We start from the raw sequence: 26,678 nt of genomic DNA, 5'->3' as shown, positions 1-26,678 counted from the left end.
ATTGTTCATTTTCTAATAATATCTTCAGTTCTTTAATTGAAATGTGCATTGCTAAGAGCAGAGCCGTCAGGCTGCTTGTTTAAATGCGGTATCTTGGTCAGGATTTGTCGGTTTTCAAATTTGATGCAAACATTATACATATTGAGATACATGTCCATTATGATTCTTTTCGTGTTTTGTATCTCTGTACATGTACATGAGCCTGGACAAAAGAATTCAGTTTAAAAACAAAAAATGCATGAATAGCATATTCTGTTCAATTTCTGACCATATATTATGATTTTAAAAGAGTCATTTAATACATCCAATTTCTGTTGATACTAGACCAGCAAATTTTTCACTCTAAACTATTAACTATAATTTTGGCGCATATTACCTTATTTTTGGCAGGAATAACAATTCCAAGAATTCCAACGGGGACCATTTCATTAACAATGATTTGTTTAAACTGTCTTCTCTCATAGTAAAACACTGGTAAATAGATTTATTTATTTATTTTAATATTTGTCTATCTTTATTTTTAGTATATTTCTCAAATTTTCATAGTCAGAAGAATTGTCCTGGAGTATGTTTGTCGAAGAGGTAATCTCTTTCTTTTTGTAGTATTTGCACTGTAAATCTTCATTGGATCAGATCAATATTTTTATATCTTCCTATTACTATTTGCAGTGTATGTGCACTAATTCTTAGGTTTGTCATCGATGACATGTGTTTTGGGTTAAAAGTTTCTAGTTGATTTTCAAAGGTGAAACCTTGTTTTATTTCTCTATATGTTCGTAGTTTATTTTTGTGGTTTCCCCCTTTGTTGTCATCATATAGTGATTATTTGACAATTTTTTGATAGAAAAGTTGTAAATTTTTTTTAAATCTAGAGATTTAATGTTTTGATTCCGATTTTTAAAGTGCTGGAACATTTCTTGCACTTTCAACAAGATGGCCAAATGGTGGCCATTTTTGTGCTAAAAAATCATCAAAATCAACATTTCTTGCATTCCAGAACCAGATCTCGTGCATCAAGGTCCCATAATATCCAACATATGTACCAAGTTTAAACAAAATCCATCCATAAATGCTTGATTTTGATGATTTTTCTGTACAAAAATGGCTGCCATTAGTCATCTTGAATCAGATCGTGAAACATGTGAAATATTAATTACTAATTATCCTATTTCAATGAATCTTGGTACATAGATATTCTAGAACAATGCACAGACCTGCTTAGTTTTTGGTTAAAATTGGTACATATTAATTAACTTATTTGCATAATTAGTCAATTTTCAACTACATACATGTATAACATAATGTGATTGTGATGATCTAATTAGGTTTAAATTTACCTAATTTGCATAATAATTTACTTTGCAGCTTTCCACTAATTTAGTTGATCGTCACACTGTAATGAAACTTTGTACATGTGTGCCCTGAAACAATATACAGACCTAAGTCTATGCATAATAATTGCTTAATTTGTATAGTGATTCATTTGGTTCATTGAGGTAGTCCACAGCTGTGATTAGTTTAATGTTGATAAACATGCATATTGTTTATCTATTATTAGCCTATTGGTGATATCTTAAAAAATCAGATTTAAATTGAATTCATCACAGAGGTACTCTAATTAATTAATTAGACTAAAAACCATGGATGAAAAATCAAATGTATTTTTTTTATGTATTATAAATTTTGATAAAATGTAAAATCACACTGTTTTCATGTTGTGCATCGCAAATAGCAGACAAATATTAGTTGCTAAGCTTCTTGTTTGAAATGCAAATCTTAATTTTTGAATTAATTTTAATATGTCTCCAATACTCTCAGCACACGGGAGTGCTTTCTAAGCTTTTATTGATTATGATATGAAAATGTGAAGACCTTGAACTAACTTGTTGTACTTCAGTAAACCTCACCTACTTTAGCTGTCCCTTAGCAAATAATTAAACCAAGGCATTTTCAGCGTCGAAATTGCGAAACTATTCGTTTTGAATTACTAAATGAAGTACAGGACGACGAAGCTGAAATATCCAAGAACCAACACATACCAAAAATTATATCTCAAAAGTGAATATTTGTGGTGTATTTTAAGTCTAACCGGACCGAGAGTGTCAATTTCTTAGTACTGTAAATATCCAAACATATTTTAGTATAAAGTAAATGAGCAAATGTTTAGTTCCACAGATCTCAAGTACCACTAGTCCGAATTTCAATGATGCTCTTGGACATAGATGCTCACAGAGGTGATTAGTTTTAGGACTAAAACAAGACTTTCCTGTTAAAATTAAACTTGTACAGTAATGTGCTCAGTAATAAATCAGACTGCAAACCAGTTCAAGATGTACAATCAAATGTATTCTGTTAAAAATTGTCTGTGCTTGTTAAAAACTCCAATACTGTGGATCTCATTGTACATCTCCAATAGCAGACATATACAAGTCTTCAGGAGACAGCCTATTTTTACCTCCATTTCTCTCACTGCACAACAGTTCTTTATGAACATTCTTTGATTGCTGAATATTTTTGGCATTTTAAGTAAAAATAACTATTTTGGGTTTAATGGTTTTACTTGTTTCATTGAAGCTACCAATCAACTTAATGTTTACCAGCACACTTTTATATCTTGAATAAAAATGCATGTTTCTTGTCTTTTATTAGATGCATCAGCGTTGTCATGGACTGAAGACCCTAGAAATACAGTTGCAGTACACAATACAGCTGTTACACTGAGATGTGCATTTGATGGTTCTCAGCCTAATTCATATCCACAGTGGAAGAAAATATATGACCCAACAACCCCGAGGATTGTATCACGTGGTGCTAATATTAACACTGATGAATGTAGTACTTGCAGTCTAAGTGGTAACCATGGTAATGGTGAATTCTATCTGACAATAAACCCTGTGAATGTGAACACAGATGAAGGATTGTGGGAATGTGCAGCATTCGGTGTGGATCCTAGTTTCAAGTCAGCTACATTGACTGTATTAGGTATGATATATTATTTTTCATTTTATTTACAAATTTAGTAAAAGGAAATCCCTACCTATTGTAGCAATTGTATCTGATCTCCGTTTTGTTCAAAAACAGGAACTATTATTTGGGTTTTATTTATCCTGCCAACTATTCATGCAATAAGTTTAATGCCTGCAAAACCATACAAGAGTATTTATTAATATTTTGAGCAATATCATACTGTTGGTAAAACTTTTGTTAGCTCTGCTGTTGACTTTGTCAAGAGAAAAACTTAAGAGTGATGCGATTGTCCGGCGTCGCCGTCCACATCAACTTTGTACTGTTTCGACTTCTTCTTGAACTCCCTTGTAGTAGAGGTAAACCTCACCTAGATTTGTTCATTTCATGATGACCACTCTCAGAGTTGTTCAATTATTTAATTGAAATTTGCATTGCTAACAGCAGAGCTATCTGAGCTGAAAGTCTGCCTGTTTACTCTTAGAGATATCTTCATTGTAAAGCACCTCTAATTTTTCTTGTATGGTACATTGTAATTAACGGATTCTGCCGTAAATTGGCCCAGGTCCATTAAACGGCGGTTCAGGTTTTTAAAAAAAAATTAAATGGAGCCAAGAAATCACCCAGGGCGATTTTTCGGCAGTTTTTTAAGGTGTTATTTTAATCTTTTCTGATGCCTAAAAGTTTAGCCGTAGTCAATGACGCATATTCAAGAGTACTGATGTTTATTGCGATTAGCGTGAATGGGTAGCTTCGTTTTGACAATGAGCTGTTATCGCTTGTAAACAATGTTAAATTATTCTTCAAATGCTCAGTTTATCTTTTGAAAACAACTAATTTTTTTTATTTAAAAACAAATCATGTCGCTTTACCATCAAAATCCAAGCAAAAAATCGTACAACATCAGCAAATCTCTTCCGTGCTGCGTTCAATAATATTAACATATTTAAATGAGCTATGATAATTTGAACACGTTGCATCTATCGTTTTCATTGGTTAATTACCTGTCAGGTCAAAGAACACTGTTCAGGTCAAAACATGGTGGATATTCATTTCTACAGCATCAAGTGTTGAAAATGCGATCGGAATCATTATTAATCATTACTAGGTAATAATCAACAATCGTGAAACGCAGCATGACTGCATTGTGCTACCGCGATTATTTGCTACTAAGTAATGCAGTTGGGTTCATTTTTATTTGAAACTTCTTTTAGAATATACTTCCGTTTTAAAATGAAACAAAATAATTGTATTTGGCGCACAAGGTTCGTAATGTGATTTTTTGGGAGAAAGATGCGCGGTCTACTTTTTAATCCAGCAAGAACAAAATGTATAGAATTTAATAAATTGCAATAGTGTCATTCGTTTTAGGTGGTCCAACTGCCGGCGTTGAAAATCGGCATAGGTGGATTTTTCAATGAAAATATAAGCCCCTCTAAAAATATTTGATAATCATTTTTTGAAAATTTGAACCACAAATAAGGGCCCACCAGCCGTGAAACCTCCCAGGACGATTTTTCGAATGGGTGAATTTACGACAGAATCCGATATATATTTGATTTATTATTTGTTTCTACCCCAACCATGAACAACTATGAAGGGTGCTTTACTGTTGCATTTACCCTGACTAAAATAAGATCTCTCCTAATTTGAATAACAAATAATGTCATATTTCTCAATTTATCAGATCAGGACCCAGTATGTTCTACCAATGATGGCAACAATAAAGTAATTGATGGGACTACAGTTACACTGACTTGCAATTTAAACAAAGCAGTGCCCCCTGGTGAACTAGTATGGATGATAAATGGTGTTGACACCAATGTGAAGGGTAATACACCACTAGAATGGAGTAAACTGGTAACCAGATCTAATAAAAATGACAGATATAATTGTAGATACAGCCATGATACACTGACGCAGTCACCAACATGTGACAATGATATTGTATTTGATGTGCAATGTAAGTATACAATGCAATATAATAGAATAGTGCTTTATTGACACCATAAAGAAAATATTACATCAATGAAGTTGAAAAATTGAAAACATAGTAATGTATTGAGTAAATATATATAATAACAAGCCATGCATGGCACATGAACAGACCCTGTTAGTTATCTAATTTAAAATATATAGTTTTGTTTATAGTAATATAGCTGGAATATAACCATGTAGGAATTTGATTATGATGATTGTTTAACATTAAAATGATTGACATTTGTATCTGATCGGCAAACGAGTACTTGTCCATATTGAGAGATACATTGCTCTGGAAAAGCATTAATTAAAACAAAATCAGCCATTTTTAGTACATGTCTATAACATGATGTACAATAAATATATAAAATTTGAACAAATTCAGTCAACGCATGTCAGTGATATGGCTCTAGAAGCTCATTCATTAAAACAAAATGGCCGCCAGTCAGCCATTTTGAATTCAATCTTAAAAAATAAAATGACCTTCATCAGGAACCCGTAATGCCTATTAGATGCCATATATGCTTGATATTTGATTTTTTAGCACAAAAATGGCCACCATTCGGCCATTTTTAATAGGATCGTCAAACCAATATATCTATGACATTATGTATAATGAATATTTAAAATGTGAACATAATCAGTCAAAGCAAGTCAGAGATATGGTACTATAGAACCACATTCATTATAATCTTATCTGAAAAACAAAATGATGTGCATCGAGGTCCTATAATGTCCAATGTATATACCTAGTTTGAACAAAATCTATCTGCAAACAGCCGAGAAATGCTTAATTGACTCCCATGTGCGAAGCACATAATGGGAGTATATGCAGTTAGTGTGTCTGTATGTATGTATGTGTGTCTGTGTGTATGTGTGTCTGACTGTTCCACTGCTATCTCAAGAACCATACATCGGTTTTTGATAAAACTTGGCGCATAGATGCTCTCGGCCAATGCGCAGATTTGATTAGGTTTTGGTAAAAATCCATGCTCATTAAATACATAGTTTGCATGATAATTAGCTAATTTTTAGCTGACTGTTCCACTGATATCTAAAGAACCACTCGTTGGATTTTGATGAAACTTGGTACATAGATGCTCTGAACTAATGCAGGTTTTGATAAGTTTTTGGGGAAAATCCGTGCATACTAATTTCCTAATTTGCATAATAGTCAATTTTCGTTTTTTCCACTGACATCTCAAGTACTAATCATCACATTTCAATGAAACTTGGTACATAGATGTCATAGGACACTGCACAGACCTGATTAGTTTTAGGGTAAATAATTGTGCATATCAATTACCTAATTTGCATAATTAATGTTTAGCTTTTCTACTGATATCTAAAGTACTAATCACCACATTTCAATGAATCTAGAACTATGCAGAAACCCAATTAGTTTTTGGTAAATATTTATGCATATTAATCATCTAATTTTCATAATTAACCAATTTCCAACTTTCACCCTGATATCTCAAGTACTAATCATCACATTTCAATGAATTTTTGTACATGGATGCTGTACCTACGTAGGACAATAGACAGACCTGGATAATTGTGGGTTAAACTCTGTACATATTAATTACCTAATTTGCATAATTAACCATTTTTATGCTTTCACACTGATATCTAAAGTACTAATTATTCCATTACAAAGATGCTCTAGGACAATGTACAAACCTAATTAGTTTGGGGTAAACGTATGTTCATATTAGTTCCCTAATTAGCATAGTAATTCATATTTTTTTGGTTCTAATCACATTTCAATAAAACTTAGTACATAGATTTTCTATTACATTGCGCAGACCTCATTAGTTTTACACTCATATCTGTTCATGATAATTTTCTGATTTGCATAATGAGTTTTCAGCTTTTCCATCAATATCTCAAGTACAAGTAATTTCGAATTATATTTAATGTATCTCCAATACTCTCAGCAAATGGGAGTTCTTTCTAAGCTTTCTTTGATTTTGATGATTTTTCAGTACAAAAATGGCCGCCATTCGGCCATCTTGCATCAGATCGTGAAACAAATTGATGTGCATATGTATAATACCATGTATGATGTATGTGTGAAGTTCAAATGTGATTGGTCCAGGAATTTCTAAGATGCAGGTCTGGACGCACACATGCACGGACGCACAAAGGTCAAAACATATAAGTCCCCGTTTTTGAACTGCGTCTGAACAGGGACTAAAAAAATAGCAATATTAGACTATGCTACTAGTATTTTGATTGTGAAATTAGTCCTTTCACACATACTTTGATAATAATTTTTGACATTGTTAGTCAGTGTTTGTTTTTTTTACATTGAATTTGAAACAAATAGTTAGTCTAAGAGCATATAATTGTCTTATCTCTTGATTGCATTATATAGTCAAATTGTTTTCTTTTGTTTTTGTTTCTGAAGTCTTGGTTGATTAACTCTATGGTATAGTACAAAGTGTTTCTATTTTGTGTATAAATTGCAATCAATTAGGTGGTATATTTCATCTTCTATTTGGTTACAATGTGTGCATAGTCTCTCGTCCATTGGTGTCTTGTATAGCGACCTGTTTCTATTGCTAGTCTATGATTACTTGTTCTAAATTTGGCTAATTCTCTTATATGATCTCGACTATTTATAAGTGTAAATGTATTGTACCATGTTGAGATTTTCTTTGTATGTGTGATAAGTCCGTTACTTTGCATGGTCTCTCATATTATCTTTTCTTCACAATGCACTGTAGTATTCTTTTATTTTGATATGATCTTATAGAGAATAGCCAATGTGATGGTTAATTAGCTCTGCTGTCATTGAAGATGTGAATTTACATGTTTACAATGCCTGTGTCTGTGATGTAAATTTCATTGTGGTGGCAGGAGACATTGTGTGTCAATCCATATCAAAATAGATTTTAACATTTGAGGTAACATTAGTTTTTAATGTTCGCTAAACACATCTAGTCATATCCAGAATCTACACTTTACCAATTCCTCCCCATCTGCAAAGCAATGAAGCCATATCTGATGTTTCTGCTGCCAGAAAGAATACTAGTCAACAGTGATGATTTCAGTGCTATGTTTTATGCACTCTCCTCGCCAGATTGGGGCAACATTCAGTAATTGCTATCATACATGTGTATGTTATTTCAGTGAAGTCTAAGCATAAAGTTTATCTATCATTAGTCTAGTTTAGCTTGCTTTCAAAACCATCATATTCCTAAAATAAGCTGCATAATCTTCCTAAATATGTCTAGTATTAGTAGCATATAATATGAAGAATAATTAAGCAGCAATTATTGATTGAAATACCAGGTTACTCTTTTTAAAACTAAGAACCAGCATACAGCATGTCAATTTACATTCTGTTGGAATTGATTTCAGTAATTAGCAATTTTTGAAAGGTAAATTTAATATAGAAATATTCATCGCCTTTTCACATTTTCACTGTTGAAGTGTGATTTATGCGCACCATGGTCTTCACATTCACAACTTAATTACAGTGGTCGATTTCCATGTGTTTTATGATTAGACAGTAAAATTGGAATATTTTGGAAGACATGGGAGTTTAGCCTAATGTAAACATGAAAATAAAAATGTCCCAAAAGTAGGGGTGGGTAATTAAATTGGACGAGAATGGTATCATATTTGCTCAATTGGTGGTGCATTTTTTTCTACAATCATAATTGTGAGTCTAATTCATTACCATATACATTGCGCATATACATGTATGTAGGGAATACTGTTTATAGCCCCTACATCCTTTATCATGTGAGAGTTTCACCTGGACCATGCAGTCGAGACATTCCTCAGGCTGTTAATACTATATGTAATATTTCACCAGTGGCAGATACCTTTACCCACCTTAACCTGTGTTGTACAACTAAGGACTTCATCTAGCCCCTCCCCCTATTTCAGAGTGTGGTGGCCATTTTCATGTTCACTCTTTCAATTTGCGCTTTTGTCGTAAATATCTGATCTTGTACGTTTGTGGTACTGTGTGACTTGGGTATCTTTCGGCAGTCTGTTTATTTCATAGATAATCTTTACTGCTTCTTATTCAATTTTATGTTGCTGTAAATTGTTATTTCCACTTCTACATCTGGTGTGCATTTACAAAATTATGTATTGTTTTTTGTTACACAGATCCTCCTGAGTCATTATCAATAACCCAGAGCAACAATGGTAAAGTTATTGAAGGCAATACATTGACAGCAACCTGTACAGCTGATAGTAATCCAGCATCTACATATACATGGAAATCACCAACAGATGATGAGATAACAACAACATCACAATTAACAGTTAATAATATTCAGAGAGATAAATCTGGAGTATATACATGTATTGCTAAGAGTGCATTACATGATGGAGACAGAAGTGCATCAACTACAATTAGTATAGATGTACAATGTAAGTATATCACAATTAATAATATTCAGAGATATAAATCTGGAGTATATACATGTATTGCTAAGAGTGCATTACATGATGGAGATAGAAGTGCATCAACTACAATTAGTATAGATGTACAATGTAAGAATATCACAATTAATAATATTCAGAGAGATAAATCTGGAGTATATACATGTATTGCTAAGAGTACATTACATGATGGAGACAAAAGTACATCAACTACAATTAGTATAGATGTACAATGTAAGTATATCACAATAAATAATATACAGAGAGATAAATCTGGAGTATATACATGTATTGCTAAGGGTACATTACATAATGGAGACAGAAGTGCATCAACTACAATTGGTATAGATGTACAATGTAAGTATATCACAATTAATAATATTCAGAGAGATAAATCTGGAGTATATACATGTATTGCTACGAGTGCATTACTTGATGGAGATAGAAGTGCATCAACTACAATTAGTATAGATGTACAATGTAAGTGTATCACAATTAATAATATTCAGAGAGATAAATCTGGAGTATATACATGTATTGCTAAGAGTGGATTACATGATGGAGATAGAAGTGCATCAACTACAATTAGTATAGATGTACAATGTAAGTATATCACTATTAATTAATATACAGAAAGATAAATCTGGAGTATATACAATATGTATTGCTAATAGTGCATTACATGATGGAGACAGAAGTGCATTAACTACAATACACTACCTTCAAATACCCACCATAGACTCCGGTCAGTCAAAATGACTATTTTAAACCGTAGGCATTAATCAGCGATTCTGCCATTGACGTGACGTGACCGAGCCCATATGGCGGCGCCATCAGGGCTGGATATCCACTCTGCTTTTTCTCCGCATCCAGTGGAGATCAAGTCTAGCGTCTCTGCCTGGATTGCCTGCTTTTTTCCTCTCCGGGTTTCTGCTTGGGTTGTTGCCGCTATGCGGCATCCAACATTGTAGCTGGTAGAATAAGTTTTCCTTTTCATTTTCACCCTCGTGTCGTTTTCCCTTTTGTGTGTAAGATTTTTCACAACAAAGAAATAAAACCCGGGCGTCGTAGCTCAAGCACTTGTTGGTTTCGTTACGTCTCCTTTTCCTACTGTAATTTGCTTCCCTTATGCATGTCGTATTCATCTTATGCTTGATCTATGTATTTAGAAATGAATAGATGTGATGGCAGCAGCAGGGCTCGCTGCTGTTTTGTTGGTTATATTCAGAATTTACCAGCATAGAACCCGCATTCGAAGTATTTTTGCCCTAGCTGCGTGCGGGGTTCGGGATTGTTGCCTTGAAGGCGTGTGTCTTTCACTGAAGTTCTGAGGCCTGGGATTTTTTTCAGAGCCATCAAAATCACTGAGACTGACCGCGTCGCTCGTATTTTCACAGCAAGGTCGCGCATCCAGTAAAAAAATCTGTTAAAGTGAGTTGCATGTTTGGCATGAGTGGAAAGTCCTCACGCTCGGCTACCGGTGCTTCGTGTACCAAGACGTCGAGTAGGAGGCCCGATGGTGGAGGAACCTATATTTGTTCCCGGTCTCCCCCCCCCGGCCGATTAGAGGGCATCCTCACAGTCTGTTTTTTCAGATGGTGGTTTACTCGATTTTACCGGCTACAGCGAGGCTATGCCCATGGAAGCTTTCCTCCTATGGGGAATGTTGTGGGACCCTTTGTGGACCCTTCCTCGCACGGCATAGGGTTCACCTCCGAATTTAGGGCTTTTAGTCAAAGGACTGTCGGGGCAATTGTGTCGGTGGCAGGCCAGGTAGATCAGACGCAGTCGGAGCGAGCTGTCTCCACCGCAGCCCCCCGGTGAGCAAGCAGGAAGAGACATAAAAGCATCGTTTGCATTCAAACACGTCTCTTCCGGGGAACCACCCCCGGAAGTTCCCAGCCGCGGCTCTTCCACTGATTTGGGTGAGGCCTAGGCTCAGGCTAGTTGCACCGGGTCTCGTCTGGGGCCTCAGGCACTGAATGCCAAATGGGATGCTGGCAGCAAAGCCTCCGATTTCGGGGCAGGGCTTTCGGTACGGTCAGAACACAAGTTGCACCTCCCCCTACTTTCAGCCAGCCTGGGTTCGTCACGCGAAAATGGTACAGCGGTAATGAATTTATCCTTGTGTCCGGTCTCCGCCGTGGGTTTTGACTCCCTTCTTACCTACCCACGGGCGTCCCCAGAGGGAACCGACCCTGTCATGAGACGCACAGTCAAACACGCTCTCTCCCTCCCATATTTAAGTGGAAAGGGAACAGTTCGCTCGCATAGGATACAGCTGGTACCTTGGGCGGCCCCTGCACATAGGCGATAAGTCAGTCCCGGCATTTTTGTGGACAGATTTCTTTACCATCAGCGCCACCTGGAAGCTCCCAAGTCCCGCTTTGCGGCCTATGCCCTCATGCAGAACTGTTTCGGTCTTTACTTCGAAAGCTTACTACCCCCAGTATTGGGTTGGGGTCTAGCTTTCTCGGGCACACCGAACCCTGTCACCGCAGCAGCCATTTGGCTTCTTGCTCCGGGGACAGCACTGGCAAGGTAAGACACCACCCTTTAACTGAGGTGTTGAGTGATTATTGTAGAGTGTTTCATCCCGGACTGGGAAAAGACTAATTGAACGTAGTGAATTTAGGCAGAGGGTTTTCCGAACCCGCCTATTCACATAGTTCATACCCACCATAGACTCCACCCCGTCCAACCACCCCACTCTTTCCGTAGCGTTGGTCTAAGTCCTTGATGCGGAGAGAAAAGAACCAGAGTGGATATCCAGCCCTAATGGCACCGCCATATGGGCTCGGTCACGTGGTTCGTGACGGAAGGGAAAAGAACCTTGGGGACATGGGGCTTCTCCTGACCTAGATTATATCTCTCCGTCATTGACAGAATTCCTGATTTGCATAATTAGTTTTCAGCTTTTCAATCAATATTTCAAGTAGAGTACAAGTAATTAAGAATTAATTGTTAATGTGTCTCCAATACTCGGAGCGCACAGGAGATTTTTCTAAGCTTTCTTTGATTTTTGTTTGCTTTATTTATTAATACTTAAATTGAAATTTTGAAAAAAGTGGTCAGAAATGTTATTGTATATTATATCTTCAAACTGTAAAAATTGCATTCCATTATAAGGAGCCATCACTGAAATACCGATTCAAAAAGTTGAAGATCAGTGAAAACACTTTTCAGTTACTGTTTTTAAATCTTGGCCAGGCACATTGACACATGTGGTCTAAAGATAGCTCAGATGTCAGGCTAGTGGATAAATGGGTCGTACCATTACAAATCTCAGTGGAAACTAGAGGGGGGTCAGGACTACATTTTGATGGGAATTATAGTGGTGATACTGAAACAACCCCAGGTCCTGGTAATATCCAATAACCTGAATTAACAAAGAAGTCAAGTTGTTATTAAAGGTACATCAAGGTTTTCTCAGATTTATTTATCCAGTTTCTTGAGCATGTATACATGTATGAGACATAGTATGGTTGCACTTGTGTACTCTGAGATTTTGGACATTGGTCAATGAAAGTTTTTAATTATCAGTACAATACTAGATTAAGGGAAATCACTTTATGATGAGTTGTACCCACATAGAGTACATATTAATTCATCTGTTGCATGTATTATTTTAACATGAGTATTTTATAATTAAATGACGGGGACTGTGACATTCATGTCTTGTTCACTCTCAATTACTAACTATGCTTTTGGTCCATAATGCTTTATTTTTGGCATGAATACAATTTCCCCTAAATCCAACTTGGGCTATGTCATTGACAATGACTTGTATTTAATTAATTTTCAATAAGAAACCTATCATTTATTACTTCTGTTTGTCCCATTTACAGATGCTCCTGAAGTAACTGTTCCTTCATTAAAGCATGTGACAGAAGGTGAAACACTATCCATAGACTGTGCAGTAGATTCCAATCCATCCACTTCTAGTATAACATGGTGGAAAGGTAATACAGAGATATCTTCTAGTTATCAACTGAGAATATCCAACATAGGTAAAGATGAGCGTGGTAGTTATATCTGCAAGGCTACTAACCAATTATTTACTGGTACACAAACTGAGACAGGAACAACTACAGTGGATGTACAGTGTAAGTGAATAGCATTTTCTACAGTCTCTGGGTTGTACTCTATCTGACCACAATAAATATGGAATCTTATCCATATTGGGAATATGCGATTATTATAACCTAGTTTTCAATGACTTAGATATTTTGATATTTCTTGACAATGAGAGATTACTGTACCTGTGTACCTCTTGTGTAGCAGAATGGCATTATACTCTTCTCAAAACTTACATTTTGTATCTCTTGATTTACAACATTATCATTTACTCCCCATACTATCTTGCTATCTCTGCTTCAACTTTCCTCCAGGATTAAAATATTTTAGTATAAAGATCTAGAGCTTGTTTTGTTTTGCATTAATCTGCCTATTACTATTCATTTTAATTTCCTCTAGTACTGTATACATGTTCTTATATCTAGCTAAAATATTATCTTGTCATATAATTATTTAATTGCAAAGTAGAGTTATTTAAATTGTATTCCCTTTCTCAAAATTAATTTTACTGAGATATATTTCACTACATGTGTAACTTTGACTACTGTAAATGTGTTGTAATTGTTGACACTGAAATATTCGACTAGCAGAATTATTAGTACATTGAGTCATCATTAGCACACATTCAAAAGTAATTGTATTTATAAATCTACTGCATGTTGATCACAATTTTAACATATTTTAAAATTTGTTGTTTTGATGCACAGATCCTCCTGAGTCTATATCAATAAGTCAAAACAACAATGGTAAAGTGATTGAAGGCAATACATTGACAGCAACCTGTACAGCTGATAGTAATCCAGCATCTACATATACATGGAAATCACCAACAAATGATCAGATAACGACATCATCACAATTAACAATTAATAATATTCAGAGAGATAAATCTGGAGTATATACATGTATTGCTAAGAGTGCATTACATGATGGAGACAGAAGTGCATCAACTACAATTAGTATCGATGTACAATGTAAGTATATCACAATTAATAATATTCAGAGAGATAAATCTGGAGTATATACATGTATTGCTATGAGTGCATTACATGATGGAGACAGAAGTGCATCAACTACAATTAGTATAGATGTACAATGTAAGTATATCACAATTAATAATATTCAGAGAGATAAATCTGGAGTATATACATGTATTGCTAAGAGTGCATTACATGATGGAGACAGAAGTGCATCAACTACAATTAGTATCGATGTACAATGTAAGTATATCACAATTAATAATATTCAGAGAGATAAATCTGGAGTATATACATGTATTGCTAAGAGTGCATTACATGATGGAGACAGAAGTGCATCAACTACAATTAGTATAGATGTACAATGTAAGTATATCACAATTAATAATATTCAGAGAGATAAATCTGGAGTATATACGTGTATTGCTAAGAGTGCATTACGTAAGGGAGATATAAGTGTGTCAACTATGTACAATTAGTATAGATTTACAATGTAAGTATATCACAATTAATAATATTCAGAGAGATAAATCTGGAGTATATACATGTATTGCTAAGAGTGCATTACATGATGGAGACAGAAGTGCATCAACTACAATTAGTATAGATGTACAATGTAAGTATATCACAATTAATAATATTCAGAGAGATAAATCTGGAGTATATACATGTATTGCTAAAAGTGCATTACACGATGGAGACAAAAGTGTATCAACTATAATTAATATAGATGTACAATGTAAGTATATCACAATTAATAATATTCAGAGAGATAAATCTGGAGTATATACATGTATTGCTAAGAGTGCATTACATGATGGAGATAGAAGTGGATCAACTACAATTAGTAAAGATGTACAATGTAAGTATATCACAATTAATAATTACACATCTGTCACCGTAAAGCCATATGTTACAGCGTGCTGTTATTTTGCAGTATTTTCATCCTACGATATTTGGAAATGCGAATTCCAAATATGAAATGATTACGCGCATAAGCTTACTCTAATAATAAAAACAAACATGGCTGCCACCAGAGTTTGAACTGACTCCACAGAAAGAAGTTCGCTGATTCTATTCTAAACTTTTCGGATTTCGACATTCCTATGATGTATCCTTGGAAGGAAAATATGTATAATAATAAGGTTATTACGAAGATATCTCAAAGTATACACTCAGCCAGTATGCCGCCTCATCAACCTCTGCTGTGCGTCAGTCGATACTCCCCCTGTACTGTCTTCGTGCATACTTTGAGGTATCTTCGTAATAACCTTATAATATTCAGGGAGATGAATCTGGAGTATATACATATATTGCTAAGAGTGCATTACAGGATGGAGACAGAAGTGAATGTGTTTGTGTACGTGTGCGTGCATGCATGTGTGCATGCGGTAGCAAGGGTCTTCAGATTTGGCACCTGCATTCCATTTGTGACACGCACAACATGGGCGCATTTTCACGACACATTATGTATTGATGCATGTTCAGTATTGAGCTACAAGGAGGAATAGCTATAGAATCTTAAAATTTGGCATATTGGTAATTCACATGGAATAACAATTGTTAGGGACAAAATGTAAAAGGTCACTATGGCATTCATCATGAATATCGCCCTGACGTCACCTCATTTTCTTATGATCTTCACTTGATTTGTGGGACTGGAAAATTGGTATCTTGCTTTAACTTAGTGTAGTCATTCTTATTTCAGCAAGCGACCTGAACACACTTTCCACAGTATTCATCTGCCTTCAGTGAATCTGATCATTTACTGATAATTTTTCCCCAAAACACTGACATTCAACATGGCAAAAGCTAAGTTGACCAAAAAGTTAACTTGTGCTACATGGAGACCAGTCCACCTCATTGATTCCACTATGATGCACAATGCAACTAGGGTCAATGCTAAATTGTCCATCCAATAAGAAAATTTAAGAACACGCCAGTAATATCAATGATCTCATTAAAGCCTGAATCACTACAGCACTTGCTTCATTTCAGCCTGTAAACGACATCACTTAATCTCAAAGGTAAATCAGTTTGGAAAATCAGTGTCACAGCACAACTCGCTACCATGCAATCTCCAACTCGCCATTCAAGTGTTTGTCTTATACTGATAATTGATTTGGCAATTGAACTACATTTGTACTTTGCTGCACATGAACTGTAATCCAACATTGAACCACAGATATGTAAACAAACAGGGTCGTTGCCACATGGCCATTCGGGTTTCTATGCCAGCAGGACCATCAGCTGCCATTCTCCCTACAAATCTTCATAACAATAATAATCTTTATTGCGTTTGAATCCCTATTACGATTTTGAATAAATTGCAATACAGATGCGAAGAAAGACAAACAATTTCATTGTACCTAGTGATCTACATCTCGACACACTCAGACTTTGAAAACAAACATTATCCAGACATACATGGAATTGCATCATTTATGATCCAGCTATGCATATTGGTCTCAGTGCTTCTCTGTTTTCCATGCCTAAAGACCATTCTACTTTCCTTCAGAATCCATCCACTTACTAATTACTCCCGTTTTATCGCATCAAAGGCCGAAATTTATCAACCTGAAGCTTGGCTTGCCTATGATAAATCGCTCACATGAAAGCAGCATGATACCCATCAATCAACTGGAAGATCTCCAATCCTTAAATAGACTTCGTTCATTATCAACAATACCCACAACTCATCATTCTGACATGTCTTTATGGGACAGGAAAGGATATGGAGTGCATCATTAACCAGCAAATCATCGCAAACCCATACTACCGTGTAACACTGTACATTGCCTGCAATATCAGCTCAGATCTGTTGAAGATTCAACAATAGTACATGCAGCAGTCCCTATCAAGCTGAAAGCATTAACAAATGCCTCTGCCACCGACCACAGTTGATTAATTCACAATGGTGGAGCTAAACCCAACATCAGCCACCACTCAAACTTACACACCTTAGCATTATCCTTACATGACCATTCAGACAAAGAGTTTACTGCAACATCTCAGAGGGAGCAAGGTCAAAGACCTCTTATCTATGTTCTCATTCCTCAAGATTGAACTTGATATAGTAAAAATGGTCATCAGCGTACCAGACGACAAGTTATATGACCTACTAAAAGTACTTTCCACTTGGCTCCATAAAACCTCCAGCATGAAACGAGAGCTCTTGTCGCTGATTGACACTTTGAGCTTTGCTTGGATGCATGTTCTTTTGCTGCTTGATTAACCTCATCACTTACATTGCCAACATTAATGGTATGGCAGCATGGACTGAAAGTTTCAACTAGATGTTCAGTGGTGGTGCAATTTTCCACCATCTTAGAATGATTCTGCGTCATTTTTAGAATCACACTGGTCATCTGCTCTGAAGCTTGAACTTTTAACAGATGCATCAGCCTCCATGGGTTGTGCAGGATTCTACATTGACCATTGGTTCACCATATCATGGCCAGCAACATTTCCAAACCACCATCAAGTGGAAAGAAATGTATCCTATTTTCATCGCTTGTTTATTCATATTAGACATGTCAATCATTACAAGCCCGAATCTGGCAGGTAATGTGAGGGTGCTTACACTGATGGCAAGTCTGTTGGGATTTTGCGGTTACATGACTTTCATATATAGACCTGATAGTATTTATAGTAATATTAGTACATATTAATTACCTAATTTGCATACTTAATTAATTTTCAGCTTTTGATATCTCAAGTACTAACTATCACAGTTCTATGAAACATGGTACATAGATCTTCTCCGACATGCAGAGACCTGATTAGTTTTGGGATAAATATTTGTGCATATTAATCACCTAATTTGCATAATTAGTTAATTTTCAGCTTTTCCACTGATATCTAAATTACTAGTCATCACATTTCAATGAAACAAGGACTATGCCGAGACATGATTAGTTTTGGGGTGAATAATTGTACATATTAATTACTTAATTTGCTTAATTGACCAATTTTAATCTTTCACACTGATATCTCAAGTACTAATCATCACATTTCAATGAAACTTGGTACATGCTCTAGGACAATAGACAGACCTGATTAGTTTTAGGTTAAAATCTGTTCATATTAATTTCCTAATTAGCATAATAATTCATAATTTCCAATAAAACTTGGTACATAGATGGTCTGTTACATTGCACAGACCTTATTAGTTTTACACTCAAATATGTTCATAATAATTTCCTTATTTGCATAATTAGTTTTCGGCTTTGCCATCAATATTTCAAGTAGAGTACAAGTAATTAATTAATTTTTAATGTGTCTCCAATACTCTCAGCACATAGAAGTTGTTTCTAAGCTTTCTCTGATTTGTGTTTACTTTTATGAATACTTAAATTGAAATTTTGAAAAAAACTGTAAAAATTGCATTCCATTATAAAAGGCCATCACTGAAATATCGGGTCACAAAGTTGAAGATCAGTGAAAACACTTTACAGTTACTGTTTATAAATAAATCTTGGCCAGGCACATTGACACATGTTGTCTAAATATAGCTCAGTTGTCAGGCTAGTGGATAAATGGGTCGTACCATTACGAATATCAGTGGAAACTAGAAGGGGGTCAGGGCTACATTTTGATGGGAATTATAGTGGTGATACTAAAACAAACCCAGGTCCTGGTAATATCCAATAACCTAAATTAACAAAGAAGTCAAGTTGTTATTAAAGGTACATCAAGGTTTACTCAGATTTTTTTTATTCAGTTTCTTGAGTATGTATGAGATTTTGGTCATGGGTCAATGGAAGTTTTCAATTATCAGTACAATACTAGATTAAGGAAAATCACTTTATGATGAGTTGTACCCACATAGAGTACATATTAATTCATCTGTTCCATGTATTATTTTAACATGAGTATTTTATAATTAAATAACGGGGACTGTGACATTTATGTCTTGTTCACTCTCAATTACTAACTATGCTTTTGGTCCATAATGCTTTATTTTTGACATGAATAAAATTTTCCCTAAATCCATCTTGGGCTATGTCATCGACAAAGACTTGTATTTAATTAATTTTCTATAAGAAACCTATCATTTATTATTTCTGTTTGTCCTATTTACAGATGCACCTGAAGTAACTGTTCCTTCATTAAAGCATGTGACAGAAGGTGAAACACTATCCATAGACTGTGCAGTAGATTCCAATCCATCCACTTCTAGTATAACATGGTGGAAAGGTAATACAGAGATATCTTCTAGTTATCAACTGAGAATATCCAACATAGGTAAAGATGAGCGTGGTAGTTATATCTGCAAGGCTACTAACCAATTATTTACTGGTACACAAACTGAGACAGGAACAACTACGGTGGATGTACAGTGTAAGTGAATAGCATTTTCTACAGTCTCTGGGTTGTACTCTATCTGACCACAAAAAATATGGAATCTTATCCATATTGGGAATATGCGATTATTATAACCTAGTTTTCAATGACTCTGACATTTTGATATTTCTTGACAATGACAGATTACTGTACCTGTGTACCTCTTGTGTAGCAGAATGGCATTATACTCTTCTCAAAACTTATATTTTATATCTCTTGATTTACAACATTATCATTTACTCTCCATACTCTTGCTATCGCAGCTTCAACTTTCCACCAGGATTAAAATATTTTAGTATAAAGATCTAGAGCTTGTTTTTCTTTGCATTAATCTGCCTATTGCTATTCATTTTAATTCCTTCTAGTACTGTATACATGTTCTTATATCTAGCTAAAATATTATCTTGTCATATAATCGTTTAAATGCAAAGTAGAGTTATTTAAATTGTATTCCCTTTCTCACAATTAAGTTTGCTGAGATATATCTCACTACATGTGTAACTTTGACTACTGTAAATGTGTTGTAATTGTTGACACTGAAATATTGGACTAGCAGAATTATTAGTACATTGAGTCATTATTAGCGCACATTCAAAAGTAATTGTATTTATAAATCTACTGCATGTTGATCACAATTTTAACATATTTTAAAATTTGTTTTGATGCACAGATCCTCCTGAGTCATTATCAATAAGCCAAAACAACAATGGTAAAGTTATTGAAGGCAATACATTGACAGCAACCTGTACAGCTGATAGTAATCCAGCATCTACATATACATGGAAATCACCAACAAATGATCAGATAACGACATCATCACAATTAACAGTTAATAATATTCAGAGAGATAAATCTGGAGTATATACATGTATTGCTAAAAGTGCATTACATGATGGAGACAGAAGTGGATCAACTACAATTAGTATAGATGTACAATGTAAGTATATCACATTTAATAATATTCAGAGAGATAAATCTGGAGTATATACATGTATTGCTAAGAGTGCATTACATGATGGAGACAGAAGTGCATCAACTACAATTAGTATAGATGTACAATGTAAGTATATCACAATTAATAATTACACATCTGTCACCGTAAAGCCTTATGTTACAGCGTGCTGTTATTTTGCAGTATTTTTATCCTACGATATTAGGAAATGCGAATTCCAAATATGAAATAATTACACGCTTAAGCTTACTCTAATAATAAAAACAAACATGGCTGCCACCAGAGTTTGAACGGACTCCACAGAAAGAAGTTCGCTGATTCTATTCTAAACTTTTCGGATTTCGACATTCCTATGATGTATCCTTGGAAGGAAAATATGTATAATAATAAGGTTATTACGAAGATATCTCAAAGTATACACTCAGTCAGTATGCCGCCTCATCAACCTCTGCTGTGCGTCAGTCGATACTCCCCCTGTACTGTCTTCGTGCATACTTTGAGGTATCTTCGTAATAACCTTATAATATTCAGGGAGATGAATCTGGAGTATATACATGTATTGCTAAGAGTGCATTTCAGGATGGAGACAGACGTGAATGTGTTTGTGTACGCGTGCATGCATGCATGTGTTCGTGCGGTAGCAAGGGTCTTCAGATTTGGCAGCTGCATTCCATTTGTGACAAGCACAATATGAGTGCATTTTCAGGACACATTATGTATTGATGCATGTTCAGTATTTAGCTACAAGGAGGAATAGCTATAGAATCTTAAAATTTGGCATATTGGTAATTCACATGGCATAACAATTTTTAGAGACAAAATGTTAAAGGTCACTATGGCATTCATCATGAATATCGCCCTGACGTCACCTCATTTTATTATGATCTTCACTTGATTTGTGGGACTGGAAAATTGGTATCTTGCTTTAACTTAGTATAGTCATTCCTATTTCAGCAACCGACCTGAACACATTTTCCACAGTATTCATCTGCCGTCAGTGAATCTGATCATTTACTGATAATTTTACCCCAAAACACTGACATTCAACATAGCAAAAGCTAAGTTAACTTGTGCTACATGGAGACCAGTCCACCTCATTGATTCTACTATGATGCACAATGCAACTAGGGTCAATGCTAATTCGTCCATCCAATAAGAAAATTTTAGAACACGCTAGTAATATCAATGATCTAATTAAAGCCTGAATCACTACAGCACTTGCTTTATTCCAGCCTGTGAACGACATCACTTAATCTCAAACTTTAATCAGTTTGGAAAATCAGTGTCACAGCACAACTTGCTACCATGCAATCTCCAACTCGTCATTCAAGTGTTTGTCTTCTACTGATAATTGATTTGGCAATTTACCTACATTTGTACTTTGCTGCACATGAGCTGTAATGCAACATTTAACCACAGATATGTAAACAAACAGGGCCCTTACCACAGGGCCATTCGGCTTTCTATGCCAGCAGGACCATCAGCTGCCATTCTCCCTACAAATCTTCATAACAATAATAATCTTCATTGCGTTTGAATCCCTATTAGGATTTTGAATAAATTGCGATACAGATGCGTAGAAAGACAAACAATTTCATTGTACCTAGTGATCTACATCTCGACACACTCAAACTTTGAAAACAAACATTTTCCAGACATACATGGAATTACATCATTTATGATCTAGCTATGCATCTTGGTCTCAGCGCTTCTCTGTTTTCCATGCCTGAAGACCATTCTACTTTCCGTTTCCGTCAGAATCCATCAACTTACTAATTACTCTCGTTTTATCGCATCAAAGGCCGAAATTTATCAACTCGAAGCTTGGCTTGCCTATGATAAGTCGCTCACATGAAAGCAGCATGATATCCATCAATCAATTGGAAGATTCCCAATTCTTAAATAGATTGTTTTCATTTTCAACAATACCCACAACTCATTATTCAGCACAAACCCATACTACCGTGTAACACCGTACATCGTCAGCAATATCAGTTCAGATCTGTTGAAGATTCAACAATGGTACATGCAGCAGTCCCTATCAAGCTGGAAGCATTAACAAATGCCTCTGCCACCGACCATAGTTAATTAATTTGCAGTGGTGGAGCTAACCCAATATCAACCACCACTCAAACTACACACCTTAGCATTATCCTTACATGACCACCCAGACAAAGAGTTTACTGCAACATCTCAGAGGGAGCAAGGTCAAAGGCCTCTTATCTATGTTCACATTCCTAAAGATTGAACTTGATATAGTAAAAATGGTCATTAGGGTACCAAACGACAAGTTACATGACCTACTAAAAGTACTTCCCACTTGACTCCATAAAACCTCCAGCATGAAACGAGAGCTCCTGTCGCTGATTGACACCTTGAGCTTTGCTTGGATGCATTTTCTTTTGCTGCTTGATTAACCTCATCACATACATTGCCAACATTAATAGTATGGCAGCATTGACTGAAAGTTTCAACTAGATGTTCAGTGGTGGTGCAATTTTCCACCATCTTAGAATGATTCTGCATCATTCTTAGAATCACACTGGTCATCTGCTCTGAAGCTTGAACTTTTAACAGATGCATAAGCCTCCATGGGTTGTGCAGGATTTTACATTGACCATTGGTTCACCATATCATGGCCAGCAACTTTTCCAAACCACCATCAAGTGGAAACAAATTTATCCTATTTTCATCGCTTGTTCATTTAGGAGAAATTCCTAGCATAGTCATCATATATTGTTTCACTGTGATAATAAAGGTGTTGTCTACATCTGGAAGAAAGGTACAACATGAAGTCCAAATATCACACACCTTGTCCAGACAATATCCATTGTCGCTGTAAAAGGGAACTCTTTCAAAATTGACCATTCTATTTGTCACGTACCTGGCTCAGAGTGGCCTAACATACAAACCGTTAAAGTTGTATACCGGTACACACCGACTCTGGCTAACCAAACATCGCCGACCACAGGCAGTTGTAACACATACTACTTGGCAGCAAAAGGTTGCTAAGGAAACCCTGACCACCTATCACTATTAACATTCTACAAACTTATGCTATGGTTGGCAAATTCAACACAATGTCACCCCGGCATAACAAGTTTAATCGAGCTACAAGTTTCATCAACCCAAACACAAACTTTCCAGTTAAATGAAGAAAGCTGTCTCACATGTAAAAACTTAACTACTCACCTGCATGAGCTGTTGACCAGAGCCGGAATCAACATCCATGTATACACAACCCACAGCTTCAGAAGAGGGGCAGCGGCAATCACAGTAGAAACAAACCTGCCAGACTGGTTGATTAAGGCTAAAGGAAGATGTCAGAGCATATCAGGTCTATATTGACACACCTGCGTTAACACTACAAGCCATGCCTTGCATCCTTTGTGGACGTTCATCATCATAGGCGCCTTCATTGTCATGCTACACAAGCTCTTGATTTTTCTATTGACATTTTGTATGCCACATTTACGCTACAGTCATGTTGAAAAATTGATTATTTCATCACCTTACCATGCGAGTTGGATCCTCTTCATCCTAAGGTGTTGAAATGTTGTCTTGTTTAGGTGGTTGAATGTATTAAGTGCGTTCTGTATAAACAGATAGTGTGTTAGTTGGTAAGCCATGTCACTTTACAAAGTCAATCTGAGCTCGGTTGAGGTTGATTGTACTTTTGTGTCAGTCAGTGTTCAGACGTAATTTTTGATAAATTTAAAAATGGATAACAATGTCAGTTTTGTTGCTTGTATTTAAGGCACATGGATATAAAACACCAACATACATCTGTGGAATATGGTGACTCCATATGTGCAATTATATTTTGTCTTGAGATCGGCCTCTGTCTCATTTCTGGTGGTTCCACAGTCAAGGTTGATGACCTGCAGTGAAAGAGCTTATGCTGTGGTTGTACCATTGTTATGAAATGCTCTACCATTGAAATTAAACAGTGTACTAATATTAATGAATTTTAAACTCATATTACATTTTCTTCTTTGTTATGAACATGTATTTATCACTACTCTTTCTTATGTGATTTTTTCATTAAACATTGTCATGTACTTTTGATCAAATTTTATTTAATAATTAGTATTAATATTATGTACGTATGTATCATCATTCTCACAAGCATTTAAATATTCAAAGATAAAAAAGGATTTGTTTTATTACCATTACCACTTCCACTATGAACACAGAAACTGTCAAGTATATTAAGTAATTCAAAGGAGAATATCTCTTCTAACATGTTGAGCATTTACAGTTCTACAATATTTTATTGACTGTTTACAAGTATCTCCTGCTTGAAGTGCAAGCAACCAAATGTACATACCATCTTAACCACCCCAAAGATAACATTAAGGTTAAAACAGCATTGTCTATATTCATACATATAATTTATCTCATTTGTATTGTAGATGCACCAACTATTACATTAACTGATAAAATAACAATAATTGAAGGTGAGAGTTTGACAGTAACCTGTCATGTCAGCTCAAATCCTGAGGCTACAGTAACATGGGAGGATTCTAATGGTGTGAAGATTAAAGATGATAGTTTGTTGGAATATACTGAAATTCACAGAGATGATGCTGATAAATATATATGTATAGCTACCAACACTTTGTATACTGGTGTAACTGAAAGGAAGTCATTCACAATCATTGATGTACAATGTGAGTATACTGCAAATGAATCTGCCCTTGCATAAACTTTCAATTTTGTTTTTGGATTTCAGCATGTTAAGTCATCTTGGTAAAAAAAAACTAAAAATGTGTGTCTCACTACTAACTCTTAAAACACTTTCAAATTGATGGATTTTCATGAAATTCACTACAGATCGGTATATAACTAAATTGCACAGATAAACATGAATTTTGTTTTTGGACATGTTGGGTATGGGTTTTACATATAGGTTAAAATGGGTGCAAGTATACAACAATTTATAATTGATTACACAATGAGGTGAAATTTTATGGTAATCCATGTATTTTTAGACAGTGTTTTGGTCAAAAATGTGAATTAAAAAATGTAGTTTTCTCTGGTATTTAGGTATTCATTGAGTAATATTGTTCAAAATTTGTAGAAATTAATACTAGTATACATGTTCTACTGGTATCTTATGGTGATATATGCACTTTCAGTTTTTTGGGGCATGGTATGGTTATTGTAGGCTAATTGTTTGATCAAAAAATGGGGTAAAAATGATATTGTTTTCTGATATTGCAATATGCAAAAATAAATTATGATGAACTAATTATTCTACCTGTATATTATGGTGGCTCATGCTCTTTCAGATAGTATAGCTATGAGCATGCAGAAGTATTTTCTAAGCATTGTTTGTTTGTCTCATTTTTTTTTTCATTCATAGATTTGCCTACTGTTATTAGTAAAAACACTTTTGCTGGTGAAATTGGTGAACCAGTTGTAATGAACTTAACTGTAGATGCAAATCCTTCTCTCACCACCTTCAGTGAATGGAAGAATGGAAATGTAACATTAAGCATTAAAACTGATTCATCATCAAGCAGTGTGGTCTATATTGATGAGGTAACTGAAGAATATTTTGGATTCTACAATATTACAGCATCAAACAGTGTTGGAGAAGTCATTATTCAGATTCAGTTGGTGCAAACAGGTAATTTTTTTTGGATTTACAATATCTATTGAGAGTAGTGTTGAGCAAGTATTTTTGATTGATGTGGTACGAACAGGAAATGTGCTGATAATGTATCTCTGAGAACTGGTAACAACATGTACATGTAAGAGTTGTAACAAACACAAACTAGTGTCATGCATAAATGTTACAATTCTGCTTGAATTAGTAGAAAGCTGGGTTTTATTGATATTAATATTATTATTTTAATTATTCGTTTTGGGCTCATGATTCTTTTATTATTCTTCACAACCCAAATTATCATGCACCAGTTATAAGTGAATAAATATGATATGCATAACTTTCTACATTCAGCAGT

At 35.2% G+C, this 26,678-nt stretch overlaps 1 protein-coding gene across 1 annotated transcript in view; it reads left to right on the top strand.

Moving 5' to 3' along the window:
* Positions 1–2,624: 2,624 nt before the first annotated feature.
* The window catches only part of LOC102810087 (uncharacterized), a 35,729-nt gene continuing 11,675 nt past the window's right edge, over positions 2,625–26,678 (top strand). The window contains exons 1-9 of the mRNA XM_085498881.1: positions 2,625–2,982; positions 4,652–4,927; positions 9,076–9,162; positions 13,203–13,460; positions 14,139–14,225; positions 19,494–19,751; positions 20,425–20,691; positions 25,122–25,379; positions 26,075–26,341. Of these exons, the coding sequence (XP_085355007.1) occupies positions 2,625–2,982; positions 4,652–4,927; positions 9,076–9,162; positions 13,203–13,460; positions 14,139–14,225; positions 19,494–19,751; positions 20,425–20,691; positions 25,122–25,379; positions 26,075–26,341 (2,116 nt within the window). The remainder of the gene's footprint in view (positions 2,983–4,651; positions 4,928–9,075; positions 9,163–13,202; positions 13,461–14,138; positions 14,226–19,493; positions 19,752–20,424; positions 20,692–25,121; positions 25,380–26,074; positions 26,342–26,678) is intronic.

Source organism: Saccoglossus kowalevskii, chromosome 5 (genome assembly GCF_978046115.1).
Source record: "Saccoglossus kowalevskii chromosome 5, keSacKowa6.1, whole genome shotgun sequence".
NCBI classification, from domain to species: domain Eukaryota; kingdom Metazoa; phylum Hemichordata; class Enteropneusta; family Harrimaniidae; genus Saccoglossus; species Saccoglossus kowalevskii.
Note: the sequence above shows the minus strand (reverse complement) of the source record. Positions and strands in the feature narration are given on the sequence as shown.